Below are 24814 nucleotides of genomic sequence, written 5' to 3'. Positions count from 1 at the left end.
AGCCCTCTGTCCGCCCGCACGCTTCGCCAGGCCCCGATCGACTCCGTGAATCACGACGGTCACGTAAATGACGTAAATACGTCACGTAGTCACGTAAATTGTAAAATTTACAATTTTGAATAACAATATTCCTCCCCATGGAGTTTAAACAGATTCCGATTCCCCACGAACTAAATTAGACTAAATTAGACTAAATTAGAAAAACAATAAATGTATTTAATTTTATAAACTTTATTAACAAATCAACAATCAGATTATAAATACATTGTTATAATCACAATGTAAATAATCAGAAGGGAATGATTGAACACAATGGAATGAATGAACAAAACGGAATGAACAACAACAACAACAACAACATGCATTTTAAAGGCCATTTTCCCTGCTAGAGCGGGGGTTAGCCTTGCGGTCCCCATGACAATCTTCTCCATTTGGCCCTATTTTCTGCATCTCTCCTTGTTAACCCCCTTGCCCGCATTTCTTCTTCCACTATCTTTAGCCAAGTCTTTCTCGGTCTTCCCCATCCTCTGCTTCCTTCTACATTCATTTCCATCACTCTTCTCAACCAGTCACTTTCATCCTTCCTCAACACATGACCAAACCATCTCAACCTGTTCCTCTTCACAGCATCAATCACAGGCTCTATTCCCATCATCTTTCGCAATTCATCATTTGTCTTCCTCTCTCTCAACGATACTCCGCACATCCGTCGAACCATTCGCATTTCCACCCTTTCCAACCTTCGTTGCTGCTCTACGTTCATTACCCATGTCTCGCTCCCATAAATCATAACACTTCTCACACATGCAGCATACACCTTTCCCTTCAGCTTCAACGACACTCCCCTCATCATCAGCACGCCACTCAGTTCCCGAAACTTCTTCCATGCACATCTCACTCGAGCAACCGTTGCCGAGTCTGATCCACCTTCTCCATTCAGCATGTCTCCGAGGTAGCAAAATGCTTTCACACCTTCCAGCTTCACGCCGTCTCCAAGATCCAACTCAATATCTCCTCCATCTGCAGCTCCCTCTGTGCACACCTTACACTTGAATGTAGCTGCCACACTGGGTAATGACCCTCTCAGACCACTACATTTTTGATGAACCCACTCAGCGCACATTGTACATTGAATGGAGTTCACTCCGACACCCTTCCTACACACAGCACAGGGCCACTTCCCAGTTCTTTCCACCTCACCACATGCTTTACCACTTGCCATCACCTTCGTCTTTCCGATATTCACCTTCAGACCTTTTGTCTCCATACATTCCTTCCACGTGTTCATCTTTTCCTTCAGTCCGTCCATACTTTCCGCAATCAACACCAGATCATCTGCATACAACAACTCCCACGGTAAACCCTCCTTTACGTTCTGAGCCAGCACCTCCATCACAGCTACAAATAGTAGTGGACTTAGTACCGACCCCTGATGCACTCCCACCTTCACCTCAAACTCACCACTGTTCCCGTCCTTCGTCCTTACAGCTGTGCGCGCTCTTTTGTACATTGCCATCACTACTCTGATCAACCATTCCTCCACTCCTAACTTCCTCAATGCCCATGTCAATACTTTGCGTGGTACCCTATCGAATGCTTTCTCCAGATCAACAAACCCAAGAAACAAATTCTTCCTCTTATCCATGTACTTCTCCTGCAACTGCCTCACAATGAAAAGCGCGTCTGTCGTTCCTCTTCCTGGCATGAATCCAAACTGAATGAACGAAATGGAAACGAACAAAACGGAATGAACGAAACCATTAAAACGAGCAAAACCGCAGGGAGTCACCATCATGTTTATAAACCCCAATCGCGGGTTTAACGGGGACCAGGAAGTTCCCCCTGAACACGTGCAGAACCCGCGAGTCCCCGAAACACGTAAACTCTCCCTCCTCACAATCCAACAAGAACCCAACACGTTCAGGATTCCTCCGCACGGGCAGGATGGTTATTTGATTGTTGTGCCGTGTGAAGTATTCGTTTTCATCTTTCATTAAACACCAAGACTCGGGATTCCCTCCCATCCAGCACCCATTCCCTCCCCCTTTCCTCCCCATGGAGTTTAAACAGATTCCGATTCCCCATGAACGACTTGACCTCACATCGACCTCCCAGTAATGACGACCCGAGGAGAAACAATCAGAGGAAAGAACTTGTGCATAACGATCAAACCGATCAGGATGTTCCGGCTGATGATCGTGGGTCTCGGTTTGAGTCGCCGTCCTGAGATCCTGGGAGATCTTGACCCAAGGATTTGCAGAGTTTGGGTCCAGACTCGGGGTCCGTCCATCTGTGGACACGACGCGGGGTCACAGACTTCGTTAGACAAACGGACAGAAACAAACACATTTATCTCTTTTACAACATTTGAAATATTAAATACATTTTTAATTTCACCTTCTTTACGAAACACAATTCACCTTTCTGCACCTGGTTAGGAATCCCCGACCATCCTCTTGTTCCCATATAACAAAACCCTCCCCCGAACATCCGGCTATTTAATTTTCGCCTTCGTTCGATTTTCTTTTAAAATAAAAATAATGACGTTTCATGGAAATTGTAACATCTTGTGAATGGGTTATGGGGAAACATAAACCTGGTGTTACCTTAACGGTCAAGGTGGCTGGTTTAACATCTTAAGGTCCTGAGATTGAGCACCTGTCGTACCGTTAAAATAACACCTGGGCCCTGTTGCTGCAGGGGTATCACATATTTATCCACTGGAGAGCTTCGAGCAACCCGGTCCAGGTGGGCTGACTCAACCTGTCATCCTTCCGAAGTGGACCAGGTGAGTACCAGCTTACTGGGAGTAATAAACCATTCGAGTATCCTGCGTCGGAGTGGCGACCTGTCCAGTACTGCACTCCTTAGCCAATGAAATGGCGTGAAAGGAATTTTATTGTTACCTCCAACCAACGAAGGTGGACCAAGGTTATGTTTTTTTCCCCTGTCTGTTTGTGTGCAGGATATCTCAGGAAGGTATGGACGGATTCGGACGAAATTCGTTGTACCGGTGGGGTAGGTGACAAGAAATAATTGATTCGATTTTGGTGAACATCCGGATCCGGATACGAGGATTATTTTCGTGATTCTTCTTCATTGATTGGTGGTTGTTCAGATGCAGCTTGTGGCTGTTTGGCTGCATCATTTTCTGGAGACAGGACGTGCACTGATGCAATGCCCCCATTACCAGTCGGCAGGTACTCATTTTGCCCACCTTAAAAGGATGACAGGCTGTGTCAGCCCACCTGGTGTTCAACATCATGGCAGGGGCTCAAACTCAGGACCCGAATATTTCAAGCCAGCCACCTGAACCGTGAAGCCAACACCAACCTCACCATTGAATGATCGGGCGAACAATGATATACAGCACGATGTCTCAAAAAGTTATGGACAGATTCGGAGGAAATTTGGTGGATAAGTTGGGTGTGTGACAAGGAAGAGGTGATTCGATTTTAGTGAAGGTTCGAATCAGGATCTGATCAGTGGGATAAAAATGGAATGAATCAGCCTGATATGCCCTCTACCAGAGGTATGCAATCTACCAGTGGCATGCAATCTACCAGTGGCATGCACTCTACCAGTGGCATGCACTCTACCAGGGGCATGCACTCTACCAGGGGTATGCACTCTACCAGGGGTATGCACTCTACCAGGGGTATGCACTCTACCAGGGGTATGCACTCTTCCAGAAGTATGCACTCTACCGGAGGTAAGCCCCTCTACCAGAGGTATGCACTCTGCCGGTGGTATGCACCCTACCAGAGGTATGCACTCTACCAGAGGTATGCACCCTACCAGAGGTATGCACCCTACCAGAGGTATGCACTCCGCCGGTGGTATGCACTACACTGGAGGTATGCACTACACCGGAGGTATGCACTCTACCGGAGGTATGCCCCATACCGGAGGTAAGCCCTCTACCGGAGGTAAGCCCTCTACCAGCGGTAAGCCCTCTAATAGAGGGAAGCCCTCGACCATGGGTATGCACACTGCCGGAGGTATGCACACTGCCGGAGGTATGCACCCTGCCGGTGGTATGCACCCTGTCGGTGGTATGCACTCTACCGAAGGTATGCACTCTACGGAGTGCCCTTGTAGTTATTGCTGTTAACAGTGGCACTGCGTCTGCGGCACAGCCACACTTCCAGAAAATGATGCAACCAGCAGCCGAAGGCTGGATACGAAACAACAACAGAAGTAACATCTTGTGAATGAGTTGAAGTTATCCACTCATTTCATCTGGAGCTCACCGTGAAGTTAATGAAATCTCTTGTTTGATCTCACCATAAGGGGATTCCTCCTCACCTGAAGTGATTGCAGTCGCGGGATTTGGGAAGTGGGGGGGGGGGGGGAGGGGCGGGGGGGAGTAGGGGGGGAAAGAGGTGTGGCTGGATGTGTGCGTTGTTTTCCTTTTTCCAGAAGCACAGCCGGTTGTCTTATTTGTCTTATTTGTATTAAAGTTGTGGAGGTGAAATATTCCATCCTTTTTTTGTGCCTCCACCGACGAAGTCGCCGGAGCCATTTTGTTATCGGGTTGTCCGTCCGGCTGTCCGCCCGGCTGTCCGTCCGTCCGGCTGCGACAACTAAAGAACGACTGAAGGGATCTTAGTCAATCTTTGTGCAGGTGTGTATAATGAGGTAAAGATGAAAAGATTAGATTTTGGGGTCAAGAGGTCAAAGGTCAGACGTCCGTCAGGTAAAATCTGCTACCGCGATAACTTGTGAACCAGTGATGGGATTTTTTATCAAATTTGGTACAAGTATAAATGACGCTTAGATAAACTGATTAGATTTTGGCATCAAGAGGTGAAACGTCAGATGTCATGTCAGGTAAAAATGTGATATCTTGTGAACAACTGAAGGTATTTAAATGAAACTTGGTAATAATGTGGGTGGAGGCATATCGGTCTGCGTTGTGACGTCAAAGAGTGTCGTTCTTTTTATAATACATCGTGGAGGCTCGTGGAAGCGTGAGTGTGATTAACGAATCAGGACGGAATAGGACGCACAAGGAACAGTGGAGAGAGAGGGGGGAAACACCAATGGTCTAGTGACTCTAGTTGAAGGCCAAAAAGAGGGAGACTTTTTTTTTTTTTTTCTTTTTTTTTTTTTTTTTTTTTTTCTTTTTTTTTTAATACAAGATCGAGGCTCGTGAAAGAGCGAACATTAATCACACAGAAAGACAAACCGACACATAAAACATATAACATAGGGAGCGGTAGACAAGATGAGGAGAGAGGGGAAAGGACACAAACACAACATTTGAGAGCAGGGACCGAGAGACATGGAGACATCGAGAGATCTGAGAGAGGGCGAGGGCTTTGGGGGGGGGGGCGTGGGAAGGGGGCGGTGGGAGAGGTATAAAACATATGGACACTGCCAGGACTTCCAGGAAAGAAGTTGGAATTTCAAACAAGGTGGATCTGGGGTGAATTAGCGGGGGTAGAAAAGATCAAGGTTTTGGATGGGGGAAGATAAGAGATGGTGGTGAACAGCTGTTTTAAAGACCTGGAGGGAGGAGTGGGATTGAAGGGAGTGAGGGAGTTTGTTCCAGAGGCGGGAGAAAAGAGGAATGAAAGAGTGAAGGTGAGCAGAGAGCCGAGATTTCGGCAGTTTAACCATCAGAGGGTTGCTGGCAGATCTTGTGCGACCTGTAGGAATATTTGGGGGACAGAGCACAGAGAGAGCTGGGGGTGCAAGGCCGGAGAGGAGTCGGTAGAAGACAGAAAGACCACCTACCTGCCTGCGGTGAGTGAGTGAAAGGCCCTCAGAGATAGCTTCATCGCGGGAGATTCCAATAATTCTGAAAGCTTTGGTTTCAACAGCGTGAAGCCGAGCTAGGTGTGAGGCAGGAGCACCGGCCCATAGGGGAGAACAGTATTCCATTGAGCTGCGGATGAAAGCCTTGTATGTGGTGAGGAGCTCAGGTGTGCCGAGGAAGGACTTCGCACGACGGAGGATGCCCAGTCGGCGACTGGCTTTGGAGGCCAGCTTGGAAATGTGGTTTTCCCAAGAAAGATCATGGCAGATAGTGAGACCCAAAATCTTGAGCGACAGAACTTCTTGGAGAGGATTGTTGAGAAAGTAGATGGGAGGGTTGTCCAGTCGATCTTTTCGGAGAGACATAGTAAGAGTGTGAGATTTGTCAGGATTGAAAGACATGTTCCACTTGTTTGACCAGTCTGTGATTTTGTCCAGGTCTTCAGAGAGTGAGGAGGCAGCAGACTGCCGAGCTGAGGGAAGAGGAATGGAGCGGCAGAGAGTGGAGTCATCAGCAAAGAGATAGAGAGGATTTTCGAGAGAGTCAGAGAGATCATTGATGAAGACCAGAAAAAGCACGGGGCCCAGAACACTGCCTTGGGGAACTCCAGCCTGAACAGGAAGAGGAGATGAGAGAAACCCATTCAGGGCCACACGTTGACGACGACTAGAGAGGAAGTCCGCCAGCCATGCGTGGAGATTTCCATGGATACCAAAGGAGGAGAGTTTGGTGAGCAGAGCGGGGTGCCAGACCGTGTCGAAGGCACGTGATATGTCGAGGGAGACAGCTCTAATTTCCTGTTTGGCATTGAGGACCTCCATCCATTGTTGAGACAGCAGAAGCAGCATGTCCAGAGTAGAGTGACCTGGTCTGAAACCAAATTGATGATCAGAGATCAAGCCATTGGAGAAGAGGAAAGATTTCATATCCGAAGCAATGATGGATTCCATGACTTTGCTGATAATTGGGAGAAGGCTGATTGGTCTGTAGTTGCTAGGATCTGTTTTTGCACCTTTTTTGTGCAAAGCGGTGATGTTGGCTGATTTCCAAGCAGATGGCAGTTGACCTTGAGCAAAAGAGAGGGTGAAGAGAACAGAGAGAGGGTGAGATAGAGCAGCAGAGCAGGATTTTAGGACCCGTGGGCTGATGCCGTCGGGTCCAGTTGCAGAATCAGAGTCGAGGGTTGACAGAAACTTTTCCACCTTGTCAGGAGGAAAGGACACGGAGTCCAGGAGCAGCAGGGTACGACTGGGTATGGTGGGTACAGAGAGGGATGGGATTGGGACACAAGATTTAGAGGCAAACACAGAGTTGAGGCATTCAGCTTTTTCACGTGCGGAGTCAGCTGTGTAGCCGTTTGAGGTAAGGGAGGGGATGGAGGGGGAACAAACACCAGAAACGGATTTGACCAGACGCCACCAGGATTTGGAAGAGGGAGACAGATAAGAGAGTTCGGTCTTGAGAACGGAGAGATATTGTTTCCTGGCTCTCCTGAGGGTGGACACACACTTGTTTCGGGCTTTGTGAAAGGAAATGAGATTTCCTTCCGTTGGATTTGCTTTCCAGGAGACGAAGGCAAGTTGTTTCTGGGCAACAGCCTCACCACAAGATTCCGTGTACCATGGACGGGAGGAAGGGTATGACAACTGAAGACGAGATGGGATAAATCTGTGCATGAGAGAGAGCAATTTACTTTGGAAGAATTCCCAGGATGAGTTGATGTCAGAGGTGGTAGGGATGGGAGACCAGTCCAGATGATTGATGGCTGCTTGAAGACCGTGCCAGTTGGCCTGAGTGAAATGCCAGACTCGTCGACGCTGAGCAGGCTCCCTGAGGATGGTCAGAGAGATGTCCACTTTAACAAGGACATGATCAGATGATCCGATCGGAGCAGAAGAAGAGCAGCAGACATTTTCAGGGAAGTTAGTCATAACCAAGTCCAGAAGAGAAGATGTTCCGTTCACTGAGATCCGGGTCGGGAAATTGACAGATTGTGTCAGTCCCAGTGAGTCGCAGAAGTCCTTTGCTGAGGAGCCATGGCTGGTGAGAGAGGTACCCACACCCAGCCAACTGGCATGATGACAGTTGAAATCACCACATATGAGGAAGAGAGAGTTGGGATGAGTAGATAGAAGTTGGTCCATATCATCAGACAGCGAGATGTAGATGGAGTCATCACTGTTTGGTGGACGGTACAACACACATATGAACAAGAGGTGGGAGCGAAGGGGAAGCCGTAGCCAGAGGTATTCCTGGGGGTGAGGTGGAGAGAGTGCAGTGCAGGGCGAGTGAGGAAGAGAGTTTTTGATAAAGATAGCAACCCCGCCTCCAGGACGAGGCTCAGGTCTATCATACCGGAGGAGGGAGTAGCCCGGGAGAGATACTATGGAATCAGAGACATCATAAAGGAGGAAAGTTTCTGTTAAGCAGATCACGTCTGGTTTGACAGAAGCAACCTGTATGGAGAGATCAGTTAAGTTTGAACGAAGGCCCCGGATGTTTGAGGTCCATACCGTTAATGAAGAGGAAGGGGGAGCATCAGATACAGAACAGGGGGGAGGAGGGGTAGGGTAAGATGTGGAAGAGGTGGAAGAGGTAGGGAGAGCTGTTGAAGGTGTGTCAGAGATTTCAGAATAGCTCGGAGAAAGGGAAGGATGGGGCGGACAAGAGGTTTGATGGTGATTGGGTGAGCCACTATGAGGTGTTATTTGAGGAGGGGGAAGAGCGAGGCAGAAGGTTGGGGGAGATGGAGGTGAGAGTTTGAAGGGGGAAGAAGCGGGGAGGACGCTTTGAGGAGGGGGAGTGAGAGGGGGGAAATTGAGAAGCAATGAGGGTGGGGAGATTTGAAGGGGAGGGGTGAGGGGGGAGTTTGGGAGGGAAGGGACAAGGGGAGGGATTTGAAAGGGATGGGATATGGGGGAGATTTGGAGGGGAGGGGTGAGGCAGGAGTCTAGGAGGGGAGGGGCGAGGGGCGTCTTGGCGGGGAGGGGTGAGGGGGTAGTTTAGGAGGGAGGGGGCAAGGGGGGAGATTTGAAAGGGATGGGTGATGGGGAAGATTTGGAGGGGAGGGGTGATGGGGAAGATTTGGAGGGGAGGGGTTATGGGGAAGATTTGGAGGGGAGGGGTGAGATTGGATTTTTGAAAGTGTACGATTTATGGGAAACGAACATTTATTGCAAAATGAGTTTCTTGTGACCTTCGAGTTAAAAATACGTTTAAGGACGCTGGATGGAGGATGGAGTGCAGGAGAGTTTAGGGAATGTAGAAAAAAGGCACTATAGGAGATGGATATTTTTTTTGGGATGAATTGATTTGGTGAGCAAGTCGAAAGCAGCCTTTTAAAGAAGAAGAAGAAAAAGGTGTTATAAAATATGACGGAATACATAACTTGAGGGGAAAGTGTAAACATTGAAGGTTAATGAGTGAAAACTATCTGGGGAAATGGGGGAGAAACACGTGGTCGAAGAACGAACGAACGAATAAGAATGAATAAACGAATGAGAACAGAGAAGGAAATGTTGTTGTTGTTGTTGTATTTTTATTTTTATTTTTGAGTTGAGATTTACACAAGGAAGTAGGCTATGGGTGAAAAGACTGGGAATACAGAGAACGAACGTTATTGGATCACAAACGACGGACCACTGAGAGAAAAACAAAGCCTCAAGGTTGTACAGTGCACACTGTACAAGGCCTCAAGACACGACACGGCAAACAGACGATCAATTTATGAAAGATAAACACCGAGAAACAACCAAAGTTGCACACAATAACTTCACACACCGGAAGATAAATACAGTTTCGACAAAATACAATTGTGAACAGACTTAACTTCGAAAAACGTGGAGACCGTGTGGACTTGGATAAACAATGGGTATGGTGAGGAATGTGAGGCAGGAGCGGATGCATAGGAGGGACAAGGTGATCCAAAGTGTGGACAAGATGGATACAGAAGGAAACTCCAAGGAGGTGAAGACGGAAATTTGGGAGGAGGAGGAACTGGGGTGGATAACGAGGACAGGAAAGATCATGGTTTTGGATTGGGGACGATCGATTTTGGATTGAGATGTTGGCGGACAGGTGTCTTGAAGACCTGGAGGGAAGAATGACATTGAAGAGAGTGTGGAAGTTGGTTTTACAGGTGGGAAAACGAGGAACGAATGAATCGAACATGAAATGAAGGAATGCTTAGAAAGCACGAAGGATGAAAATCTCTTTCTTTTTATAAAGCATGAAATTATTTTGTTCCGTATTTATAGTGATAATGCCCCGTTTATCATTATTATACGAGTACTATATGCAATTCAGCCTGGTGTTGGCTTAGCGGTTAGGGTGCCGGCTTGGGATCCGAGGATCCTGGGTTCGAATCCCGATCGATCGCTGAATTAACGCCAGGGGGGTTGACTCGGCCTGTCATCCTTCCGAGGTCGGCAAATTGAGTACCAGCTTGCTGGGATGAATGATCTCGGTGTGTACCCCGGTTTAGAATAGGTACACCGTATCCCTGCATATCGTAAGAGCGTGACCAAGGGTTGGCGTCAGGAAGGGCATCCGGCCACAAAAAAAAACATTGCCTCAAACAGGGAACCATGATCGTCATGGGGCCGGCAAGGCTAACCCCCACTCTGGCGGGGAAAACGGCCTTAAAACGATCATTCATTCATATATTTACAAAATCAAAGATTCACAAGTACAGTGCTGTACTGTATATTTGTTTACCGATTATATTTTTGTTTGTCTGTCTGTTACCCGTCATTCCACACCGATCTTAATGAAAGTTCACCATCTGCTAAGGCCAGTCAAAGTTTATAAGCCTATTGTTTTTGAGGTCAAAAGGTGAAGGTCACAGCAACGTCATGTTTACTGACGTAATTTTTGTTAGATAACTTGGCACATAGTCGTTGTTGAGAGACTTCTGGTTTGCATCACCACATTCTACTCCAGCAGCACTTTGAAATCAGTGGATTTGCTAGATCACCTTTCATCAGCCATGTTTTCAAGCGGTCAAGGTCAAACTTATCTAAAATGGTCAATTTTCATCCGATTGACGTGAAATTTGAATAAGATTTGCAGATTGGGTCACTGAATTAGTTTACCAAAATCAAAAAGGGCTAAAAAGGTTGAAGGCGACAAAAAGGGTTGGCGGCAGGAAGGGCATCCGGCCGTAAAACATTGCTTCAAAAATGGGACCAAAAAACAACAACAACCACGGTGCCCGAAAAGGTCAACCCCCGCTTTGCGGGGAAAAATGGCCTCTAAAGGTGGTTAAAAAGGGCTAAAACATCAAAGCAGATAAACCTAGAATGGCACTCGCTGGAACGCATACACGCACCTGAGTTTACGTTTTGTATCCCACTGATGGGCCGATCTGCGTTCGGACCTGAACCAAAATGTCATCGCCTTGTTCTTGTCACCTACCCAATCCGTCCAACGAGTTTTGTCTGAATCCGTCCATAACTTTTTGAGATATTGTGCTATATATCGTTTTTGACCCAATCTCTCAATGGTGAAGAATCACTTAAAATTGTCGTATCTGCATATTGATTTGGATCTTCACGAAAATCAAATCAATTCGTCCTTGTAAAACACAGATTCTGTCCACCAAATTTCGTCAGTATCTACCCATGACTTTTTGATATATCCTGCTTACAGATAGACAAACGATCAGACAAACAGACCAACGGGTGAAAACCGAAACTCTGTCCACCTTTGGTGGTGGAGATAACAATCAATTTAGCTGTTTTTAAATGTTGACGGTTTCCATGACTTCAATTTCACCCCATTACAATCAAATGGGATTTTTGTGATTTTATTATTCCCATATCTCAAAATAGTACAGACATCTATATCTACCATATAAACCACATTGTCAGTTTGTGTGTTTGTACAGATGTCTATCCCCCTTCACAAGGGAAGGTTTTAAAGGCCAATCTTTTAAAACGAATGTGTTCACTATGGTCTATTTTTGAGGACAAAAAAAACATGAAAACCACTTTCTATGAAATAGTAATTATGTCTCTTATATTGGACGTGTAGACGGTGGCAGGGAGGTGGAATTTGCTGCACATGATGTGCAATGTGTGCAGAGTAAAACAGGTTTTCATTTACATCCGTAAGATGTCTAATAAATAAAAAAGACATGAGTACACCTGACACTCGGCCGAGGCTTCAGACTTTGGCATGCTCACGAGGCTGCACCATTGAATAAATTGTTCCTACCCATAATTTTTGACGAGCTTTTTACTCGTGTATAGATCAGAGAGTACGCCTGTACTTTCTATGTCGGGATGGCGTGGAAAAAAATGTCGGTCCCATCTGCGACCTGCAAAACTAAAGTTGGAGTATCTTCTTTAAAAAGTCACTTCGCTTACATATGAGCGCCTACCTGGTCTGTTCAGCTGATTGTCGAGGTCGGGATCACTTTTCAGTTCTCCAGACCATGGCCAAAGCAAAAACAGCAAAAAAAACCAGATCGGTCAAATTCATCTCGAATTCCGGGAATTCATCTTGTCGTTATCACCTGGTGTTGGCCTAACGGTTAGGGTGGCGGGCTTGGGATCCTATTGTCCTGAGTTTTAATCCCGTTGAATTAACGCCTAGTGGAGTTGATTCAGTCTGTAATCCTTCTGAGGTTGGCAAAAATGAGTACCAGATAACTGGTTGTAGGTAGACATTGCATCAGCAGCAGCCGCACCCACAGAAAAATGATGCAACCAGCAGCCGGGTGGCTGCACACGAACCACTCATCTTGTTGTTCATAATAGGCCGAATCTTCTTCAGATGGCATATTTCTGAGCTGCCTATATCAATGGCAATGATTCGTTCGGCCACCATCCGACAGAGTTTTACTTCCTGTAACATCCTTTGGTATTATAATTCTAATAGCTTGAAAGGATTCCACGAAAACTACGTAAAACTACATTTCTTTGCAAAATAATAGGACCGGGGTAGGCGTGGCTATGACGGTCGTTCAGCTTGATGGAGGCGTGGCCGCTAGACACATTTGCCTCAGTGTCGGCGTGATGCGTGAAGTCTTCACGAAGTCGTCTTCACTATGTGAAGTAGTGAAGTATGTCTTCACTATGCAGCTCGAAGTCTTCTCTTCACAGTAGAAACTGAGACTTGCTCACTTCGACCAGTGTTAAGCTGTGCTTGAAGCTGTTGTCCTGTGAGCCGCCTATCACGCAAGCTGTTGACTCTCAGAAACTTGTCTTCTGATTCTGTTGTGGCTTTGGGTCTGCCAGACCTCTTCCTGTCAGAGTTTCCTCCAGTTTCCAATATACTACTCCCTGCAGTGCAATATTGTCCAAATAATGCTTCGGAGGGTGTAATAACAGTCTGTTTCAACACTGCTTTTATACAGACAGGGGGTTTGTCATCAAGTAATCAGCAGAGGTTGGGACACCTGTAGGAATTGTTTGCATTAACTTTCAAGGCTTAATTTACTTACATTGCTGCAGAGCAGCTGTAAGTAGTTAACCCATTATTTGTTCCCTGAAGAAGGCCTTTTTTACAATATAACTGTGCAATTTACATTATTTTCCCGTTTTTGCTAACCTAAACTTTTTTTTAACCTCGAGCAGTTTACTGCTTACCTTTGTACCATTTCAGGTTATTCACTGGATATTAAACTGCGTAAATTTCAATAAAAACTGGGAAAATTGAGGTGTGCTAAAACCTTTGACCGGTAGTGTATCTTGACACTTTTGCTCCAAGATTGGGCAGCAAACCATTGTGTTATTCCACATTGTAAAAAATAACAGAAACAAGCGAATTTTAAAAAGCCAACAGAATCTTGTTTCTCACAGTCTGAGAGTCCTTTAGGTGTTTTTTTGCAAACTCCAAGCAGGCTTTCATGTGTCTTTCACTGAGGAGAGGCTTCCGTCTGGCTACTCTGTCATAAAGCAGTGATGGTTGTCCTTCTGGAAGTTTCTCCCATCTCCACACAGGATCTCTGGAGCTCAGCCAGAGTGATCATCGTGGTCATAGTCATCTCTCTAACCAAGGCCATTCTCCCCCGATTGCTCAGTTTGGCCGGGCGGCCAGCTCTAGGAAGAGTCCTGGTTGTTCCAAACTTCTTTCATTTAAGAATTATGGAGGCCACTGTGCTCTTGGGAACCTTCAATGCAACAGAGATTTTTTTGTTGGCTTCCCCAGATCTGTGCCTCGACACAATCCTGTCTCTGAGCTCTGCAGGCAGTTCCTCTGACCTCATGGCTTGGTTTTTGCTCTGATGTGCATTGTCAGCTGTGAGACCTTATATAGACAGGTGTGTGCCTTTACAAATCATGTCCAATCAATTGAATTTACCACAGGTGGACACCAATCAAGGTGTAGAAACATCTCAAAGATGATCAAGAGAAATGGGAGGCACCTGAGCTAAATTTCAAGTGTCATAGCAAAGGGTCTGAATACTTATGTAAATGTGATATTTCAGTTTTTTCTTTTTAATAAATTTGCAAAACTTTCTAAAATCCTGTTTTCTCTTTATCATTATGGGGTTTTGAGTGTAGATTGATGAGGGAAAACATGAATTTAAACGATTTCAGCAACAGGCTGCAACATAACAAAATGTGAAAAAAGTGAAGGGGTCTGAATACTTTCTGAATGCACTGTAGTAAGCTCCTATGTAATTTCAGGGACTTCTTGCAACTTCAGTTGTCTTTCCTACTTTTCTTTTTTATCAACTTCGAGTGACCAATCACAAATGTAGATAATTATATAATGTTGTTATTAGAGATGTCCTTGCAGTTTGTAAAAAGTTGATGATCATGTCCTGAGAACTGATCAGGTATTGAAATCATGTACTGTTGATGATCATTGATCATGTACTGTATTCAGGCTGCTAATTTGTAGTCTCCGTATGTGGCTCGACTACAAGAGTAATCAAGTGATGTTGTAACCAGTGGAGTGTTTGTCGAAGCTTGAAGCAATAATTGATTAAGTGTAAATGAGGCAGTGATGTAAGGATTGCCTGTTTACTGCGAATGGCCAAAGAGATGTTGATCTTCACAAGCACATGATCAGATGAAAATGCATTCTTCGTTTGAAATTAGTTTGGGTGATGCATTATCTGTTTGAAATTTCTTCATATTTTGTCCTTGATGATTTTGTGGAAAAGATTTCAAAAGTGAACTTTCAAAATACAAGAAAGCGAGAACTATGTTGAACATATAAACCAAGTAAGAGAGAAAAGAAACAAGTGTATCAGAATGAATAAAAAAGGGAAACAAAATCAAAGGTAAGGGAACGAATTAAAGTCAAGAAAGTGGGAATTTTGAAAGATCATGGAAAAAGAGAAAAACCAAAGAAGGACAATGCATTTCCTCGTTAAATATCATTCTTTTCAATCCCTTCACCCTCCATGTCCCATTTCCCTTCATTTCACTTACAAAGACTTCTCAAGCTGCTCTGGTCCAGATCAGACATTTGGAGCTCCACTGGCTCTGTTGAAAGAAGGAAAGATAAAGCAACATCACAATCAATATGGACACCCTGCTGTTTATTTATACAGTAAATATTTTTTGCTTTAAGGAACAATTTATAAACATGAACAGATTTGAACAATGTGTGAATGCTAACGAGGCCTTTCCCGCATGCGCTGTGTGTGAATTTTCAGGGACTTGCTTCTGCTCATCAGGGCACTTTTAACCTGCCGCTGCTCGGGAATAGTGTGCAACTCAAACAGTCTTTTTAAACACTAGGGCATGCCCGTACTATATCTATATCTAAAATTATATCCCCCCCTCTATTTACATGAAATGGTTTGGTCCAAAGCGAACGGCTTGCGAGTACGGTGACAACCCCCCCCCTCTATTTACATGAAATGGTTTGGTCCAAAGCGAATGGCTTGCGAGTACGGTGACAATCCCCCCCCCCTCTATTTACATGAAATGGTTTGGTCCATTCGCAAAGCCAAAGCGAACGGCAGTTACGAATCGCAGTTACGATGAATCGCAAAGTAGTTTTAATTAGTTTTAAAACATAGTTTAACGCCAACATAGTTTGCCAACGTGAAATAAATGAATACGCTCTCAAATGTGCCGTCCGAGGCAGAGTGTGTTCGCCACGTTCGGCACACGCGATAACTCGCTGCCCTCTGATTGGTTGAATCGTTTTTTGGACATAGCTCGGTAAGTACTTGTCCGATTAATATGAAACCTTGAAAAGGCACATCCTCGGGTCCCCAGCAATATACCTGGCAAGTTTAAAGTATATCGGACCCGTGGTTGTCGAGAAACAGCGGTCACAAACAAACATACAAACATACAAGCATACAAACACACACACAGAGATTAGTGGAATTATAGATAGATGATTTTCAGCATTTAAACGAGTGGCAAATTATCGATGATTAACCATAATTGTTTTGCTCCTGGATGAAAATCAGACTCCTGGAAAAATAGGAAATACGAGAAATATCTGTGCATGAGACCGAGAGGTGTTTAGTTCCGTTCATTTCCTGTTAATACAAGCGACCTGTGGATACACACAAAAATACACACACACACACACACACACACACACACACACACACACACACACACACACACACACACACACACACGCCTTACCTTCAAGCAATTAATGCAAAAATCAAGTATAATTTATCTTGCCCCCCCCCCCCTGGAAACAGGAAAAAGGAAACAAAGAAAATGTATTTATACCAGCCCTCACAGCTCCAAAATCTCTTTTGGTCTTTTGCTCTCTGAAGCAGGTTCTAATCAAGGATTTGCCTGTACTTGGCTCCATTCAATGTTCCCTCTGTCCTTACAAGTCTCCCAGTCCCTGCCACTGAAAAGCATCCCCACAGCATGATGCTGCCACCACAGTGTTTCACAGTGGGGATGGTGTCAGATGGGTGATGAGCTGTGCTCTGTTTCCGCCAGAAATAGCGCTTTGCATTCAGGCCGAAGAGTTCAATTGTCGTCTCATCAGACCACAGAATATTTTGCCTCGCTCGTAGGGTCTTTCACGTATCTTTTTGCAAATTCCAGGCATGCTGTCATGTACCTTTTTCTCAGGAGTGGCTTTGTCTGGCTTCACAAATCCAGCCATAAAGCCTAGATTTGTGAAGTGCTGCAGACTCTGGTCCTTCCAGCAGGTTCTCCCATCTCAGCCAAGGAACTCTCGTTCTGTCACAATGGTCATTGGGTTGTTGTTCACCTTCCTTGACCAAGGTGCTTCTTGCCCGGTTGCTCAGTTTGGTCGGACGGAGCTTTCAACATTCTAGAAATTGCTTGATACCCTTCCTCAGATCTACGCCTCCTCACAATTCTATCTCAGAGTTATACGGACAGTTCCTTGGACGTTATGGTAGTTTCTTCTCTGACATGCACTGTCAACTGTGGGACCTTGTAAAGAAAGGTGTGTTTCTTTCTAATATCATTTCCAATCAATTGAGCTCCATTAGCTCTGTTTGAAACGTGCCATGTTTGTTTTTTAATTTAACATTTTTTTGTCAATGCACTAATTGTATTTTATAAACTTTTATCTTGTAAGCAATCTTTGATTGAAAATTATGAATATGTATGCATGTGCAATTCAGCCATTCGCTGCCAGACATGCTTTCGCCAAACCATTTTGATTGATCGATTGAATTGGCCATAGTGGATTCCAATTAAGTTGAACATCCATCTTAAGGATGATCAAAGGAAATTGGAGGCACGTCAGCTCAATTTGGAGTGTCATAGGAAAAGTATTGAATACTTGTTGACTCAAGACATTTCAGCTTTTCATTTTTAATTATTTTGAAAAAGGAAATTCCCCAAAAAATTAATTCCACATTATGGGGGTATTACGTGTAGATTAGTGATCCAAAAAATCTACATTTTATCCATTTTAAATTCAGGCCGTAACACAACAAAATGTGAAAAAAGTCAAGGGGTGTGAATACTTTCTGAAGGTACTGTACGGTATCCTTTAAGGTGCCCCAAACACCGCTAAGGTGCCCCCAACAGATTATGTCCTTTTGAAAGTTGTGTTTGAGAGGAAGACAATGATCTTTGTCATTTATATACTTTTCACTTTTCTATTATCCTTCCTGGTTCTCTCGCATCTCATGTTCCCCAAAGAATTATTCTCCTTACAAAATAGCACATTTTTGTCACTCACTCATTATATTCTTCAGAAAGTTCTCATGGAGTTCAATGAATGAGCCCAGATTCTTCTCCTCCTTGGAGAAGTCCAACACTGTGGGTTGTGCCATCTTCAGAGATTGAAAATGTGACACCGACTCGAGCCTTGGTATGAAAAGGAAAAACTTCAGGGTCAGGGGGTCATTGGAGGAGAAAAAGGTTTGTAAAATGATATCATAAAAGCCTCAAATATAGAAGATATAGATAAACTTCTCTCAGCGGTCCTTCGATTGTGCTCCAATTACTTTCGTTCTCTCAGTTTTCCCAGTCTTTCCACCACATACTTCCTTGTTTAAAATCTCAACTCAAAAAAATATATATATATTTCCTTCTCTGTTCTTATTCGTTTATTCGTTGTTCTTATTCGTTCGTTCGTTCTTCGACCACGTGTTTCACCCACATTACCCCAGATAGTTTTCACTGCTCAATTTTAAAATGTTTAAACTTTCCCCTGAAGTACTGCATTCTGTCGTATATTATAACACCTTTTTCTTGTTCTTCTATAAAAGGATGCTTTCAACTTGCTCACCAAATCTATTCATTCCAAAACAAAATTCCATCTATTACAGTGCCTCTTTCATACATTCCCTAAACTCACCTGCACTCCACCCTCCCCCCCCCCCCCTCCAGCGTAATTAAACGTGTTTTTGACTCGAAGGTCACAAGAAACTCATTTTGCAATAAATGTTCGTTTCCCATTAATCGTGCACTTTCTAAAATCCAATCTCACCCCTCCCCTCCAAATCTTCCCCATCACCACTCCCCTCCAAAACCTCCCCATCACCCCTCCCCTCCAAATCTCCCCACCTTGCCCCTCCCCTCCAAATCTTCCCCATCACCCATCTCTTTCAAATCTTCCCCCTCCCCTCCAAATCTTCCCCATCACCCATCTCTTTCAAATCTTCACCCTCCCCTCCAAATCCTTCCCATCACCCATCCCTTTCAAATCTCCCCCTTGCCCCTTCCCTCCTAAACTCCCCCCACACCCCTCCCCTCCTAGACTCTCCCTCACTCCTCCCCTCCTGGACTCCCCCCTCACCGATCCCCTCCAAATCTCCCCCATCCCTTTCAAATCCCCCCCCTTGTCCCTTCCCTCCTAAACTCTCCCCTAACCCCTCCCCTCATAAACTCCCCCCTCGCCCCTCCCCTTCAAATCTCCCCACCCTCATTTCTTCTCCATTTCCCCCCTCTCAACCCTCTTCCTCAAAGCATCCTCCCCCCTTCTTACCCCTTACAACTCTCACCTTCATCTCCCCCAACATTCTGCCTCGCTCTTCCCCCTCCTCAAATAACACCTCACCGCCCCTCACCCAATCACCATCAAACCTTTTGTCCGCCCCATCCTTCCCTTTCTGCAAGCGATTCAGAAATCTCTGACACACCTTCAACAGCTCTCCCTACCTCCTCCTCCTCTTCCACATCTTACCCTACCACTCCCCCCCTCTGTTCTGTATCCGATGCTCCATCTTTTCCTCTTCATTAACGGTATGGACCTCAAACATCCGGGGCCTTCGCTCAAACTTGACTGATCTCTCCATACAGGTTGCTTCTGACAAAACAGACATGATCTGCTTAACAGAAACTTTCCTCCTTCATGATGTCTCTGATTCCTTAGTATCTCTCCCGGGTTACTCCCTCCTCCGGTATGATAGACCTGAGCCTCGTCCTGGAGGTGGGGTTGCCATCTTTATCAAAAACTCTCTTCCTCACTCGCCCTGCACTGCCCTCTCAACACCTCACCCCCAGGAATACCTCTGGCTATGGGTTCCCGTTCGCTCCCACCTTTTGTTCATATGTGTGTTGTACCATCCACCAAACAGTGATGACTCCATCTACATCTCGCTGTCTGATAATATGGACCAACTTCGATCTACTCATCCCAACTCTCTCTTCCTCATATGTGGCGATTTCAATCGTCACCATGCCAGTTGGCTGGGTGTGGGTACCTCTCTCACCAGCCATGGCTCCTCAGCAAAGAACTTCTGCGACTCACTGGGACTGACACAATCTGTCAATTTCCTGACCCGTATCTCAGTCAACGGAGCATCTTCTCTTCTGGACTTGGTTATGACTAACTTCCCTGAGAATGTCCGCTGCTCTTCTTCTGCTCCAATCGGCTCATCTGATCATGTGCTTGTTAAAGTGGACATCTCTCTGACCATTCTCAGAGAGCCTCCTCAGCGTCGACGAATCTGGCATTTCACTCAGGCCAACTGGCACGGTCTTCAAGCAGCCATCAATCATCTGGACTGGTTTCCCATCTCTACCGCCTCTGACATCAACTCATCCTGGGAATTCTTCCAAAGTAAATTCCTCTCTCTCATGCACAGATTTATCCCATCTCGTCTTCAGTTGTCATACCCTTCCTCCCGTCCATGGTACACGGAATCTGGTGGTGAGGCTGTTGCCCAGAAACAACTTGCCTTTGTCTCCTGGAAAGCAAATCCAACGGAAGGAAATCTCATTTCCTTTCACAAAGCCCGAAACAAGTGTGTGTCCACCCTCAGGAGACCCAGGAAACAATATCTCTCCATTCTCAACACTCTCTTATCTGTCTCCCTCTTCCAAATCCTGGTAGTGTCTGGTCAAATCTGTTTCTGGTGTTTGTTCCCCCATCCATCCCCTCCCTTACCTCAAACGGCTACACAGCTGACTCCGCACGTGAAAAAGCTGAATGGCTCAACTCTGTGTTTGCCTCTAAATCTTGTGTCTCAAACCCATCCCTCTCTGTACCCACCGTACCCAGCTGCTCCTGGACTTTGTGTCCTTTCCTCATGACAAGGTGGAAAAGTTTCTGTCAACCCTCGACTCTGATTCCGATTCTGCAACTGGACCTGACGGCATCAGCCCACGGGTCCTAAAATCCTGTTCTTCTGCTCTTTCACTCCCTCTCTCTGTTCTCTTTATCCTCTCTTTTGCTCAAGGTCATCTGCCATCTGCTTGGAAATCAGCCAACATCTCCGCTTTACACAAAAAATGTGCAAAAACAGATCCTAGCAACTAGAGAACAATCAGCCTTCTCCCAATTATCAGAAAAGTCATGGAATCCATCATTGCTTCGGATATGAAATCTTTCCTCTTCTCCAATGGCTTGATCTCTGATCATCAATTTGGTTTCAGACCAGGTCACTCTACTCTGGACATGCTGCTTCTGCTTTCTCAACAATGGACGGAGGTCCTCAATGCCAAACACGAAATTAGAGCTGTCTCCCTTGACATATCACATGCCTTCGATACGGTCTGGCACCCCGCTCTGCTCACCAAACTCTCCTCCTTTGGTATCGATGGAAATCTCCCCGCATGGCTTGTGGACTTCCTCTCTGGTCATAGTCAATGTGTGGCCCTGAATGGGTTTCTCTCATCTCCTCTTCCTGTTCAGGCTGGAGTTCCCCAAGGCAGTGTTCTGGGCCCTGTGCTCTTTCTGGTCTTCATCAATGATCTCTCTGAATCTCTTGAAAATCCTCTCTATCTCTTTGATGACGACTCCACTCTCTGTCGCTCCATTCCTCATCCCTCAGATCGGCAGTCTGCAGCCTCCTCACTCTCTGCAGACCTGGACAAAATCACAGACTGGGCAAACAAGTGGAACATGTCTTTCAATCCTGACAAATCTCACACTCTTACGATGTCTCTCCGAAAAGACCGACTGGACAACCCTCCCATCCACTTCCTGAATAATCCTCTCCAAGAAGTTCTGTCACTCAAGCTTTTGGGTCTCACTATCTGCCATGATCTTTCCTGGGAAAACCACATTTCAAATCTGGCCTCCAAAGCCAGTTGCCGACTGGGCATCCTCCGTCGTGCGAAGTCCTTCCTTGGCACACCTGAACTCACCATATACAAGGCTTTCATCCGCAGCTCAATGGAATACTGCTCTCCCCTCTGGGCTGGTGCTCCTGCCTCACACCAAGCTCGTCTTCACGCTGTTGAAAGCAAAGCATTCAGAATCATTGGAATTTCCCGCGATGAGGCTAACTCGATGCGATCGCGATTAAGCGATCTCCGAGGGCGTTTCACTCACTCACCGAAGGCAGGTTGGTGGTCTTTCCGTCTTCTACCGACTCCTCTCAGGCCTTGCTCCCCCAGCTCTCTCTGGGCTCTGTCCCCCAAATATTCCTACAGGTCGCACAAGATCTACCTGCAATCCTCTTGTGGTTAAAACTGCCAAAATATAGACTCTCTGCTCACCTTCACTCCTTCATTCCTCTTTTCTCCAACCTCTGGAACAAACTCCCTCACTCTCTTCAATTCCACTCCTCCCTCCAGGTCTTTAAAACAGCTGTTCACCACCATCTCTTATCTTCCCCCATCCAAAACCTTGATCTTTTCTACCCCTGCTAATTTCACCCCAAATCCACTTTTTTGAAATAACAACTTCTTTCCTGGAAATCCTTGTTGTCCTTGTGTTTTATACTTCTCCCACCCTCCCCCACCCCCTTCCCACGCCTCCTCCCTTCAAGCCATCTCCCTCCCACACATCTCCCGATGTACCTGCTCTCAAATGTTGTGTTTGTGTGCTTCCCCTTCTCTCCCCATCTTGTCTGCCGCTCCCTCTTTTTATATATTTTGTTTGTCTGTTTGATTTGTTTGTGTGATAAATGTTAGCTCTTTCACGAGCCTCGATTCTGTATACAAAAAAACAACAAAAAAAAAGACGTGGTTGAAATAGAATGATGGATGGAATTTATATTTGCGCCAATCTTTCGATGACAATGTATAATTCAACAAATATATGAAAAGGAGAATGGGTGAAACAAATAGACTTGCTAAACTTTTATTTTCTTCATGTTTTCTCATATAATATGGACTCAGGTTACATTTTATATAACAAGGATCATCAAATGGGAACGAGTTGAGACATTTTTGTGAATTACATATTTTTGGAAGAAGTAGAAAATATAATATATCTGGAGATGATTGAAAATGAATGATGGTTCTGAAGAAGGAACAGAGAGGAGGAAAAAAGCATGATGATGTGTCAAACAATGTGATGGACAACATCACAGTCTCACCTTTTTATGACATCCTTATAACCCTGAAAAGGAAGAAAACAGTGAATTACCTCAAGACTTCTTCGTTGATTAATGCTCTCTTCATAAATGTAAATAATGCTTCATAAATGTTGTGGTAAATGTGGAACTATAATCCCGAAACAAGAGTGATAAATGAACTTCCAGGGTCTGTGTCAAGGACGATATCTCCACATATGATGGTATATTCATGTTGTGTTATTGTCCTTCTGAAGTACAATGTACCATTAATTCACTCTCCGAGCAATACCCCAAGTCCGAGCATTCAATCGGTTCTCATGTCCTGAAAGTTTATGATTGGTCAATTTTTTTCTCTTCTAAAAAAATTAAATTTATTAAACATTGACAATTAAACATTACCACTTTTGTAAAAGGTGAAGAAGAATGCCTACCTGTAAAAAAGAAACAGTCTCAAGATCCTGGAGTGCTGCTTTCAATGTGGAATTTGTTTCCTGGAGAGAGTTCAACTGCTCCTTCACCTTGTCCATTTGCTTCTGAAGAAGACAAATCTTCTTATTTTGCCTTTTGATCACCCGACTCTTCACCAGATCCACGGATTTATCCACATATTGGTACAACGCCAATCGCTTTTCCTCCATCCTGTCCACAGTCCCTTTGCCTGAATCCTGGAATAAATCAATCATTGTGTGATTAGAGTTAAACGTCAAGAATAAACCACCAGAAAGAAGGTTAAACCTAAAGAGAACAAAGAATTCCGACTGAGGAAGGATTAGGACATATTGCACGAGTGCATTTAGAAAGACATAATGTTTTGTTCAGGACACTTATCCACAACACTTATTGGGGTGAGTTGATGGGTTGATGGAAAATTTCAACATTTACCCAACCGAGATGATGGAGATTTTCGCATGTGATGGACAGAATTAGGCAGAAAAGGTCTAAATCTTTAAAAGTGAAAAATAAAATAAAATTTCAGATTTCCTGATCACAAAAAACACCAACACTTGTTCAGATGTGGACAGAGTTTGTTTCCAGGGAATTGCACAGAGGTGGGCAGTAATATTACAGGATACCTGCCTACCTCCACTCTTTTCTCTGGCTTGTGAAACAATTTTCATGAAAAAGTTCAATCCCGCTCTACCCTCCACGGCGAGGTGTTGGCATCCCACTACCCTCTCCCATCATCCTGAACCATCCAAACCTGCAATATTTTACCACTTTCACTATCTCACCACTTTTCACATTCACACCCACTTCCCCAAACCAATCGTTTTGCAGATTACTGTGTTCTTCACATCTTGTTATTTTTTCTTTTTTGCTCATTCATTAATTCCCTCACCTTTTCAGATTCCACCTTTTGCCCCACTGCCCCACCGTCAATACATTTCCTTTTTTCACTCTGTATCTTGCTCTTCCATGAGCTGACTTTTGTACCCAAAAAGAGCATTTTAAACAATAACTTGAAAGCATTTTAAGGAGACAACTTTCAAAAAAAGTCTGGTCAGTTGGATTTTAAAATAAATCTGACATTAATGGTCATGGATTGAAATTGTTTTGGGTCAGGTGGTTGGTGGCTCGTGTGTGTAGATGGTCAGAGGTGGCCTGAGATGGCTGAGATGTAAGTAAGATTGTGCAGTTTGAGCTGTGGTGATGTCACCCATTGTAGAACAAATGTTTTTTCCAGATTCTAATTCTCTTCCCTTCAATCACGTCCATTCCTTGGTACTTCATACCTGTGTTTGTTTAACCTCCTGCTTCAGCTGATGGAGTTGGGATTCAAGGTGCTGCGTTGACTTTGATAGTTCAGGACACTTTGCAGTCAAAATGCCCTGCACAGAATAAATAAGTCCAGGTAAAGGGAATTGTTCATCTGTATGTGGAAACGATGAGGCACAAACTGCACAAAATGATTTTTAAATATATTT

At 44.9% G+C, this 24814-nt stretch overlaps 1 protein-coding gene across 1 annotated transcript in view; it reads right to left on the bottom strand.

Moving 5' to 3' along the window:
* Positions 1-215: 215 nt before the first annotated feature.
* The window catches only part of LOC144889535 (E3 ubiquitin-protein ligase TRIM7-like), a 49439-nt gene continuing 24840 nt past the window's right edge, over positions 216-24814 (bottom strand). Inside the window, exons 3-8 of the mRNA XM_078770174.1 lie at positions 24623-24718; positions 23321-23554; positions 22911-22933; positions 17876-18003; positions 15154-15207; positions 216-2290 (exon numbers count right to left, since the gene is read on the bottom strand). Of these exons, the coding sequence (XP_078626300.1) occupies positions 1761-2290; positions 15154-15207; positions 17876-18003; positions 22911-22933; positions 23321-23554; positions 24623-24718 (1065 nt within the window). The 3' untranslated portion in view covers positions 216-1760. The remainder of the gene's footprint in view (positions 2291-15153; positions 15208-17875; positions 18004-22910; positions 22934-23320; positions 23555-24622; positions 24719-24814) is intronic.

Source organism: Myxine glutinosa, chromosome 1 (genome assembly GCF_964187855.1).
Source record: "Myxine glutinosa chromosome 1, kmMyxGlut1.1, whole genome shotgun sequence".
Lineage (NCBI taxonomy): Eukaryota > Metazoa > Chordata > Myxini > Myxiniformes > Myxinidae > Myxine > Myxine glutinosa.
This window is presented reverse-complemented; position numbering and strand designations above follow the sequence as displayed.